At 39.6% G+C, this 12,150-nt stretch overlaps 1 protein-coding gene across 2 annotated transcripts in view; it reads left to right on the top strand.

The window, feature by feature from the left end:
• The window catches only part of LOC131048142 (UDP-glucose 4-epimerase GEPI48), a 194,673-nt gene that overhangs the window by 109,522 nt on the left and 73,001 nt on the right, over positions 1–12,150 (top strand). For both annotated transcript variants that reach the window (XM_057982017.2, XM_057982016.2), the window contains 2 exons: positions 8,720–8,821; positions 8,967–9,194. In XM_057982017.2, coding sequence (XP_057838000.2) covers positions 8,720–8,821; positions 8,967–9,194 — 330 coding nt within the window. The remainder of the gene's footprint in view (positions 1–8,719; positions 8,822–8,966; positions 9,195–12,150) is intronic.

Raw genomic sequence — 12,150 nt, 5'->3', positions numbered from 1 at the left:
ACACTGGGTGTTGGAGCTTGGACTGATGTTGAAGGTGAGGTAGCCTCCATGGCTCTCTTCTTTGACCTTGCATACTGCAACATGGACTCACCATTTGTTTGGTTCAAACCACAGAATTCCGCCTCCTGCCAATTGACAAAGGTAGAATCTCCTTGTAAGTGAGCTTGGGAACCAACACTGGGCTGATTAGGGTCATATTGTTGGCCAAAAGTGGTTGGCTCATCTTGCACTACTAAAGTTTGGACAAACCCTCCACTTTGGCATATACCTTGGTTGTGTGGCTGATTACATGGTTGACACCAATCTTGCTCTTGGGCAAGGTTATTTTGCATTGGAACTATTGCCTTTGAGTTGCTTGCGTTTGAGGGGTTCACACTATTCAAAGGCCTGGCATTGCTCCATTAGTTTTGCCCTTGAAAGGGTGGCCTGTTTTGCTGATAATTCTGACCTTGTGCTTGGTAAGGTCTGTTGTATTGAGTTTGCTATCTTTTTAGTGCCACCAATTCATTGCTAAAGTTTTGTAATAGAGCCTTGACCTCATGGAGTTCATTAGAGGACGTAGATGGCGTGGATGGTTGACTTGTACGTGCCATGGGAATAGGAGCCAAGGTTGGTTGTTGAGTAGGAGCTTCTGGGAAGAGAGGCATTGGAGGCCTTGGAGCTATCTTCCCAGCCTTGATCAAACAATTTTCTGCTCTTATGGCTATGTCATATGCACCCGGTAGAGAGGCTCCACCCATCGATTGTACGATGACAGCTATATCGCTATTGAGAGCTCTAAGATAATACAAGAAGGCATGATTTGGGGATGGCTTCACTAGAGCAGGAATCCTATTCCATGTCTTATGGAATCTGAAGTTGAAGTCTCCCATGAACTCGTGGGGTGCCCTCTTGATCGTAGTTAACTGCTCCACAAGTGATAGGTGATCACTTTTGTCTTCAAAATGGTTACACAATTTATCCCCCAATTCGTCCTAATTGTGGATGGAGCTAGACGGCAACCCTCTATACCACTGCAAGGCTTTGCCTTTCAAAGATGTGGCCAAGAGTCTGACAACAACATCATCTTGAGTGACGTTATGGATGGAGCAGATGTTTGCAATGTCTTGAATGTGCTCAATGGGTGTAGTAGCTGTTTCACCAGTGAAGTATGGTATACTCTTCAACGCAGCCACTGGTATGTCATTCCATTGAGTCAAAATAAGGGGACTCCCCCCATTGAAGGTAACAAAGACTTGATTTCTCGCCATGTGAAACAATGGTCTATTGATGAGTGGTGGGAGACCTTGATAGAAAAGGTCTTGTAAATGGAGGGGTAGAACGAGACCTGGGAGATGCAGTGTTTACAACCTCGTCACCCCTAACTGGTGATAATGAAGGTCTACCTCTCCTCCTTCTAGAGCCTACAGATGGAAGCTCTATGAATTGGAAACTGCCTCCAGAAGATGCCCTTGTATGAATTCTGGGCATGAAATCTGCAACCGTCCTCGGGAGCTTGGAGGTCCGGAGTGTGACCACTTCGTCACCTCGGGAGCTCAGATGTCTGAAGTTAGAAGTTCGGGAGTTCGGAACCTGGGAGTTTCAGGCTTCCGGGTCTAGCACCTCAGAACCTAGGGGTTCCGGAGTAAGCAGAGTTACGATGACTTGGGAACCTGGGGGTTCTAGGGTCCCTGAGTTATGAACTTTGTGTGAGCACGAACTGGTCCTTGAGCAGAGTCGCCAAGTTCTTGAGAGATGACTACCTCTAAAGGCCAAAACACTAAGAATAGCACTAAATCCTTAGCATGTGAATTGAATAAGTCCCACCGGGAGTGCCAAAAACTGTTATCACAAAAGCTTGCATCCTTGCTGAGCTATCAACTCAGCAACCTTGTGAAACATGGAAACAACCCCAAAGTGTGGGACCTTGCGCAAGGGGTTGAATCTCCGGAGAAGGCCGGCTTCCTTCTCTATCTAGGTGCAGGTGTTGAACCAACTCAACACTTCAAAGCTAATTCCTAAGCCTACCCTAACAACTTGCAAAGGAAAGAGAAGAGAGAAATTGCTTGAAAACAAAGGGAGGTGATGCACCAAGAAGAGATAGTTCCTCTCCCTACTAAAATGACACAAGTAATTAACTGAAACACCCTGAAGATGCACAACTTTCAGTTATATGAGTAACCCCAATGCATAGATGAAGGTTAGAATCCACTGAATGCCAAGAGGGGAGAAGGATTCCCACAAGTCACACTCAGAAAACTAGTTAACACAACATATATGAAGAGAAAGAGCCACAACATGCACCTATGATGAAGGTAAGAAAGCATACACAACATACATAGGTTGAAAGAAGGCAAGAATAGTGTTCTTCAATTAATCATAAGGCCAAACGCCAATCTTACAGTTGCAGAAATGCAAAGATTACAAGTCTTCAAGAGAAGAGGAGAGCATAAGAAAACTCAAGGCAACAGGGAGAGAACCCCTTACAATGAGGCTTAACAGCCTTTAATAGAAAAAAAATGGGTTACAATGGTGATCATGACCCCTGCATGTCAGTCTGGAGGTGCAGGGAAGTGCCTGCACTTGACTTGTACATGCAAGCAACCTAGCCATACCCACAAAGAGGAATCCTGAGAAGGTGGATTGACTGACCTTCCAAATTCAGGCATGACATAAGTCACCCAGCATGGCCTCGTACCTCCCTTGATGGAAATCCCGCCAAAAACATTAAATGCACCCTTGTGGCTCCACAAAAAAGGTGCACAAGTCACCAAAACTGTCGGAGCATTTAAAGCTTTGAGTGTCGATCACGCCATCCGGAAGTGTTGCAAGGCGGAAGTAGTTTGAAAAACTTCGGAGGCCGGGGTCTCCGTAGTTGGGGAACTTCGGAGACCGTGGTCTTTGTAGTTGGGGAACTTCGGGGACCCGGGTCTCTGTAGTTGGACAAGGAACTTCGGGGGCCGGGGTCTCTATAGTTGGACAAGGAACTTCGGAACCTGGGGGTTTCGGAGTTCCGGGGTTGAAGAGTAAGGAACTTTAGAACCTGGGGGTTCCGGAGTTCCAGGGTAGAAGACTTAGGAACTTGGGGAACTTCAGGGATCGGGGTCTTTGTAGTTGGGGAACTTTGGGGACCGGGGTCTCCGTAGTTGGACAAGGAACTTCAGAACCTGGGGGTTTCGGAGTTCCGGGGTTGAAGACTAAGGAACTTCGGAACCTGGGGGTTCCAAAGTTCCGGAGTAGAAGACTTAGGAACTCGGGGAACTTCGGAGACCGGGGTCTCCGTAGTTGGACAAGGAACTTCGGAACTTGGGGGTTCTAGAGTTCCGGGGTAGAAGACAGAAGAAAAGCTAAGGGAAGGAAGGGAACTTTGGAGACTTGGAGTTCCGGAGTTCCGGAGCAGGAAAGAAAGAAGCTAAGGCAAAGAAACTCGGAACCTCGGGGTTCCGAAGTTTCGAGCTAGAGAAAGAGAGGGCCAAGGAACTTTCGACAAGACAACACTTCAAACCATGATTTCACTGCTTTTCTCCTTGATCAACTGGGCAGCGCTGGTCCATGGAACATATCTCCGATCGGTTCTCACTGATGGACCAAGGGTGTCATAAAATGACAACAGTTATTAATAATTGTTGTACTTGTAATCATTTCAAGTTTCTAATCTTCTATTTTCAAATATTGCATTGATGATTGTAGTTGATTGCATGAATTTGTGTGTGGAATGGCCATTATAGCTCTTGGAGGTTGAGTATTAATGAGGCGTTATCAGTTTATGACAGAAAAAGCATTCCTAGGATAGCTATTCAATTAATTTTTAATTGAAACATTGTGGTCATCATTTGTATCAGCCACTTGAATGGGTTATGTCTGATTGTTGTTGGTAACTTGATGAGAGATGTTCTTCCTTCTAGCCTTAGTGTGTGTGGTGATATGAAAATTTGGGATCTAGGAATATACATGATTGGTGGAATTGATTCATGGTGTTAGAGTGGAGTAGCGGTAAAAGAATATTCCATAAAATGGCCTAGGATCCTAGAATCACATTGAGTTTTATCCAGGATCAATCAATTTATTAGTTGGCATTGCCCGAGGTCAAACAATCTTTGGGGGGGAGATTGTAAAGTTCCATTTATGGACATTCCAACATTTTTGATTGCTCCAGCTTTCTTGGTGAGCACTAGCTTTTTTGGAATGGAGTCCAATTTTTGGCATTGTGCTCTGGGGATCAATGTGAGTCTATCGATTCTTTCCATGTGTAGTTTCAACATTTCAAGTGCATTCCAAATGTCTGGGAGGAATATTCTATTTTGGGAAAGTGTCAAATTTTATTCAGTTGGATCTCTAGTGAGCTTCTGAGTTTGTTGGCCCATTTAGATTTCACTATCGGGCTATTTTTGTATTTTCCCTAATCATGGCTAGTTGTGTGGAATTTTTTTTAATAATTAAATAATTAAGGGTTAAGTTTTCTAAAAAGCAAAAAGCAAAACTTATGTTAATTATTTAATTGGAAGTTTAAAGTCACTTTTATGGAGTAAAAATGGTTTATTATTTAAATAGTGTTTTTTAAATATAATTTCCAAAAAGTTCCCTAGAAGGTTATAAAAGAGGCTAAAGAGACTTATTTGTGCATTCTTGGTTGTTCATTTTGGTCCTTTTGGGGAGAGTTTGAGCCAAAGAAACGGGACTCGGACTCGGCTTAGACTCGGCAAGGCTGACTCGGACTCAGCGTCAGACTCGGCTCCAAACTCGGCTGGACTCGGGATAGTGAAAAACTCAAGAAATTTAGAGATTTTTAAATATTTAAAACTTGTTTCAGACACCCTTTATTGAATACACCTTAAAGACACAATAACATCATCAAACTCGGCTCATTTGATTACATACACAAGTATACATCAATCACATAAGCATAAACGCAAATTGTAGCTGAAGAAAATAACAAACATAGATATATAAATATTGTCAAATGTATACAATATTACAAAACTCATGGAATAAAAAATCCATGTCATCATATTATCATCATCAAATGTTTCATACAAATACCAAAGGTAAATACAACTACAAGTCTATGGCTCAGAGGAGCCTGCACCCTCCGGCCCCGGCCCCCTGTGAAGGCGTCTAAGGTAGGTCCTGGATGATTCGACTGCCATAGCCACTCCACGTGACACCATGCCATGCTCACCAACATCAGGAACATCCGCGTCACTATCTGCCTCTGAATCTCCTGTCTGTGCTTGTGCTCTCCGCTCCTCCTCTGCCATGGCTACAGTCTCAACCTCTATATCTACCTGATCGATCCAATCAGTGTCAGACTTGGAGGTTAAATTTTCTCTACTTCTATCGACGCAGTTTCCCCCCATATTTTTTGACGGGGGTTTGGGGGCAACGCCCCCAAGGTGGGGTCAAGGGGCAGCGCCCCTTGCGCGCTCCCTGTCGCGATACAGGGCGAGGTCGAGGGGCAGCGCCCCGCGAGGCCAAAAAAACTTATTACAAGTCTGAATTAGGGTTTCTTTGAGAGTCTTCCTTAGGGCCTAGTTTTGCTCTTGTTGCTAATTGGGTCTTGCTTGGTGAGTGAGTATCATTCTTGAAGGTCCAAGCTAGGTCAAGTTGGTGAGTGATAAAGTCTGGAATGTCAACCTGATCTTCAAATGCCCTGAAATTTGGCTAAGTCTGGAATGTCCTGATCTTGAAATTTGACTAAGTCTGGAAAACTGAAGAATCCTCCAAAAACTAGATTTTGCAATATAACTCCCGGAGGCCCGAAACCACTCTCAAACATCCTGACAGTATATATGGAATATAACTTAAAGTATAAGAAAGAAGAAAGATATAAGGAAATGTCACTTATACTCCCCAGACTCGGACGAGTCTGAGTTCGAGTCCCTAGGACTTGCCGAGCATGACTCGTACTCGGACTCGCCTTTTTTAGTGGCATTATATAAAGATTGCTATTTCATTTAAAGTTATCTGTGCCTTTTTTAGTGGCTACTATACATAATTTTTGGAGGTATGACGAGCTATTGTAGAAAGATAAAGGAAATGTCACTTTTACTCCCCAGACTCGGACGAGTCCGAGTTTGAGTCCCTAGGACTCGCCGAGCATGACTCGTACTCGGACTAGCCGAGTCTGGGCGAGTCCCGTTTCTCTGGTTTGAGCTATTGTTCAACTTTTCAATCCCTAGGATGGAAACCCTAAGGGAAATTGGTTTTGGTTGTGAGAGATCTGCCCTAGCCGATATGCAAGTGGAATCACTTACATTTCACATGTGTACGGAAGATTTGTAGATAATGGATTTGTGCTGAAGGTTTTATTATTTTCATAGGTTTAGGTATTTGCTTTTAGCAAAGGTATTTTGGCTAATTTCTGAGATTTGCAAGCAAATACAAATGACAGTGAGTTTAGACAGAGATTTTGTGCAATGGGTCTGGTGAGATAAGAAATAAAAAATAAAAATATTTTATTTGCTGTTTTTTTTTACCTAGCTGCCCCCTTTACCAGCTTCTAAAGAAGTCAGACCATTACAAGGCTACCAATGGGTGAATTGAAACTCACTGGAGGAGACATAGGCCTATTGTTGCACGCTTAAGACAGTTATAAGGTATACCATTTAGTGGGGCCCATATTGGTGGCATGGCACTTTGGAGGATGTTGGGGCATGGACAAATCTGTCACAGCCTTGAAAGGAAGAGAATTGCAACTTTATGAAACATTTTATCCAGTTGTTACCTCAAAAAGAATTGCCACACTTATTTCAGCTGCTGTACCAAGTAAAGGTAGGTTCATACCATACCTTAGAGGAGAGAAAAAGATGACAAGCAGTTTGAAGGATTCAAAGTGGTCAAAAAGATTTGGTGCCACCCTCTAAAGAAGTTGCAGACCTTTCATATGCGGTCGTACCATTATATAAAGATTGCTATTTCATTTAAAGTTATCTGTGCCTTTTTTAGTGGCTGCTCTACATAATTTTTGGAGGTATGACGAGCTATTGTAGAAAGTGGTTATACTGCCAACTGTACTTACAAGATGCTTATATCAGCCAATAATGTGATCTTTAACAGCAGCAAATAAGAGTTTCAGTTGTTCTAGTGACCTTTAACAGAGCAGTTAGATTCATTGATATGGTTAGTATTCTTGTTGAAGTATAGAGTTATTATATCTGCTGATGTATGTTTCTTGAAGATAATCTGATAAATAGATAATGATTGACAAATATTTGTCAAAATGCCCATGTCAAATGAAGATAGTTTTAGCTGTTCTTAAACATTAATTCAGAAATATGTATTGGTTTTCTATTTTGGCAAGTGTTTGACAAAATGTCTGAGCACTAAAAGGTTTTTTTTTGCATGCTTATAAAAATCTAGGTTATTTATTACAACTTACCTTAGTTGTTAAGTTTCAAAAAGGTTCTGAAAATTAGTCTTTTAAGTTTCTTTCTTGATGCCATTAGAAGTCATCTTGCACTTCATTTTCAAAATAAAAAATTATGCATATAAGTCTACGAAGATACCAGCTGAATTCAATTGTGAAGAACTTCCAACCCCAGGTGACTGCCTACTTAGTGTCTCTAATTAAATAATTCAAATCAGAAATTATTTAACAGCAGAAAAATAAATTTCTGAACATTGCAACAATCACACAAAAAGTTGAAGCTTTAAATGCGGAAGTATAAAACCAATACACAGGTAATTTACACCTTCAAATCAGTTTTTCATTCCTTTGAAATAACTTATGAGGAAACCTCTACGAGCTGTAAATCTCACAGCTGTGGAGAAATTCACTGTATATTTGTTCTTATATCTTTCTCCAATCTTTATCCGATCCAATTAAAAATCTAATCTTCTAAAAAGCATCCTTATCTCTTACAAGAGATTAATTGAAAGATAAATCTAAGTCATTAGTGTTTATCTGCACTTTATTAGACTTAAGTAACTAAATAAAAGACTTTAACTTTAAGCCTTAAAAGTGAAATGCCAAATAGAATAACTCGAACCACTTGATCCATTTCCAAGCTGAAAAACACAAGAAATTGAAACAACCATCCAAGGTTAATTGCTTTAGTGAATGATATACTCAGCATCTACCACATGCCTCAAAATACTATGCAAGTGCTTAATGTCTGTGACATTGTTTTCTAGTTTACATTCTGCACTTGGGTACATTTACACACTTTTTATAGGGTTTAGTAGCATGTTGCATAAGGTGAAACCCATTTCATGAGTACAAACAAATTCTATTGTTATGTAAAAATAATAAAAGAAAAATAGATTGCTCCAACTGAAATTGTGGAGTATGGGACTGCAAGAGCACTGTTGTGGTTGTGTACACCATCTCCACTAGCTTCTATGGATATGTATGTCCACTGCTTGGTGATATTATTTTAGTTTCTTCAAAACTATATTGCTTACTTATAATAATTCTACACATATGTAATCTTACACTACAGTTGTGGACCAAGATGGCAAATCCACTATTTGTAAATACCATATCTACAATTTAAATCCAGATTACAGTTTGCCCCTTTGGCTGATTATTGGATAATAATATAATTCCTTTACTGTTAGATTTCAGTCATTTTTTCAACTAGTCAAGAATGCCACATCTAGTATACTTTTCAGAGCATTTTTTATTATGAGTATTTTTACGTATGCATTTTCACATTTGTGGGATTTGGTCCATTGAAGGCAGATAATCCATTTACATATTTTATGTTTATGTTGACTGATTGATGTCAAGTATCTGCAGCTAGTTTTCTCATCATCTGCTACAGTTTATGGTCAGCCAAAGGAGGTCCCATGCACAGAAGACTTCCCACTATGTGCAGTGAACCCTTATGGACGAACTAAGGTAAGGCAGTTCTAACTCAATTGCCCAGATAGCTGGCACTGCCAGTATTACATGTGAACTGTAGTCTTCCATGTTGCTCATACATATTATGAAACATCTGGATCATTACATGTATTAATACTTGTGCCTCACTTTTATTGTGCAGCTCTTCATTGAAGAAATCTGCTGTGATGCTCAACGGGCAGATCCTGAGTGGAAAATTATGTTGCTTAGATATTTCAATCCTGTTGGAGCTCATCCTAGTGGAATTATAGGTGAAGATCCTCGGGGAATTCCAAACAATCTCATGCCATTTGTTCAACAAGTTGCAGTTGGTAGGCGACCTGAACTGACTGTATTTGGAACAGATTACAAGACAAAGGATGGCACAGGGGTATGCTACCATGCTTTAATTCTCCTTTTTGAACTGTTGATTAACATGCTACTCTTGATACGAGGTCTTTATTGTTCACCTTTTAAGGTTTACAGCTAATATAGTTTTTGGAACACAGAGAATTATTTCATGATAGAAGTTGTATAGGTTAAAGAACTTAAATATCACCTCCTTAATTTTCATCCCGAAATCTTTCAAATAGATATGGATTTTGGAAACAGGAACCATCTTAGTTAATATGGTATCAACTACTTTAAATGCTGCAAAATTTCTTTCTTTATGCATTAGTATGATTTCAATCACATAAAATACATAATAATGCACATTTAGATTTTTCTAGTTTGTCACTAGAGTATGATCTCATGAAAGAATTATGAACCCAAAATAGTTACTTTGGCCAAATGGTTATGTAACGATCCATAATTTGTCTGATTTATTGTGAAACCAACAAACCAGACAATTTATGATACTGTGCTACTTTAAAAGCTCAAATGACAGTCAACAAAAAGATTGACATTCTGTTTATATTGGAAATAAGGAATAAAGAACAAAGAAAACTTGCAACACAAGTTTTTATTTTGAATACTTAGAAAACTCAAGGGTGGGGAAAACTAGTTGGCAGCAGCAATTGTTTGTCTGTATGATTACTATTCCTCAAAATAAACAATGTAAGGGATTCAGCTTCTAGTTGTTCTTCTTACTTTTAATTTTGCCACATCATTTGTCAGCTGTAATTACTAATTCCTCTTCTCCTAGTCATTTCAACACTCCAACTTGCCTCCCTGGATGATACATTCACTATGGATTGCTTCCGTGCTCCAACTCACCCTTTAAATTTGCTTTGTTGGTTTAGGAATCAAGAACACGTGTGAGATGTGAGAATTCATGTGGGAATATGAAAGGTCACGTGTGGGGCATTTTCGCCTCTTTTTTTGGTGGTTTGGGGGTAAGAGAGAAAGTGGGGCATTCCATCTCTTCTTGGGGAAAGAAGAGACATGTTAGATGTTCCATTTCTCGCTGAATTATTATGGATATCATCCTCTTGGATTCATATGGATCATTTCTTCCTCAAAACGTTACTCTTGAAATAGAGAAGAACATTTTCTTCCACATGTGAAACTTCTATGTCCGTGTCTAGAACAAGATTGCATCACATATCTCTATTCATTTTCCAAGGTGATGCTCCACTAAGGTGCTGCAAGATAGAAGGTAGTGGTACACCGTCACACTTGAAACCTGCAACTGTAAAAAGATTCGATGTTTCCTCAATGTCCTTCCCATGATCTTCTCAATGGTGGTCACTTCCCTACAACTTTATGCTATCTGAATCTCTGCATGCTACAACCTCTATGATGCACAAGATATACTTATAATGTTTGCCATGGGTTAGAAACTGTCCAACAACAATTGCTCTGATGTCCACTTAATGCTACAACAATGGACATGCATGGTTTTCCTTTCTACTTAAAATATGTAGCAATGAAGGTTATAAATCATGATAACATTCATAGTTTAATTGAAATGTTACTAAGCATGCTACAACAACTGAAGTTTTGTGCAAGATGCATCAATGGTGGCAATGTGACACTGTAGTGTGCTGGCCCAATTTTTTTGTAGTTTCGACAAATGTATGATAAGATGTCAGGCAATGATAAAGACTAGATGTTATTATTGTCTTGTTTTCAAGAATTGAACAATAACTATAGTGTTCTCTCAAATGGACTCCATTAATTTCTATTCCTGATTACTGCTATAGAATTTAGGAGACTAAGTTCAATGCTGTGATACATAAAAAATATAAGTTTGGCTCTATATGAAATTAAAGATTAAGCTGGTACTGTGTTACAGTGTCAATACAGATTAGTACCTTAAATTTTATCCACCATCACTGATATATATGACTTCTGCAAGAATAATAAAATCATTGGAGATGGGTGCAGTTCCAATACATGGAAAGACCCAGGATTGTGTGATATCTGATGTGGGAGGGTGTAATACCTTCAAAGGTATCGGAGCTTCTTCCTGATATCCTCATGTCTCCCTGCCAAACCTTCATGCCTCCTTAACTCTGTGTCTGGTCAGCTACTGAGTACTGCGGCTAGCAATTGGAGTGCCAAACCTCCAAAATCTCGAGTCTACCTTCCTCCTATTCTCCAAACCTTACTTCCAGAATGTTGTGACCCCCTTTTTATCTCCAATGCAGGATCTAAACCAAGGAAAGGGCAGCAGCAGAGTATGTAGGGGTTTATACCCTTAGAAATATGTCTGCAACTCTCTTTACAGCTTCCTCCTCATTCTCACACCTCCGAAAATTCGACCAGCAGAGGTTTGTTGGTAGCGGCACCCATAAATATATATCCTTTTTAATGAATAGTGTATGCATGTATGCATGCGATGTTTTTCGTTTTGTTTTCCAATAGATGTAATCATCCAATTTGCATGAGTTAATGAATATTGTATTATCATTTCATTTGTGATTTGTAAGTAATAGTTTTTAAAGTGTTTTCTAGGTAAGAGTTGGTTCAAACTGAGTACATAGAGATTGGATTAGTTACCTATTTCCAGGTTTTGAATATATTCAAGTTCTATATTTTACCCTTGTGATTACTGCTTTTCCTTTTTAAGCTTGATGGTAGAATGTATCTGCTACAATGGTATCAAGGGAAAAATTGATGCAATTTCAGCATGTTTTGTTTAGGCTCAAGTTCCCAATATGTAAGTTCAGTGTCTTTTTTAATGTTAAGTCACCAACAGAAAACTACAGGATTGCATGGACAAACGAGGTATTACAATAGAGTACTTGTGCTTTATGTAAAGGAATATGCCCTCATGGTCATGTCTGGCAACACACAGGGATATTGATAAAAGTTTTATCTTGTATATATTTTCATTTTCTATTTAAATGCACAATGTTAAAAAAATCAAGCATGATCAAGGCTAATAGAATTGCCTATTT

This window comes from Cryptomeria japonica, chromosome 1 (assembly GCF_030272615.1).
Source record: "Cryptomeria japonica chromosome 1, Sugi_1.0, whole genome shotgun sequence".
Lineage (NCBI taxonomy): Eukaryota > Viridiplantae > Streptophyta > Pinopsida > Cupressales > Cupressaceae > Cryptomeria > Cryptomeria japonica.
The sequence above is the reverse complement of the archived record's forward strand: the minus strand, read 5'-3'. Positions and strand labels throughout refer to the sequence as shown.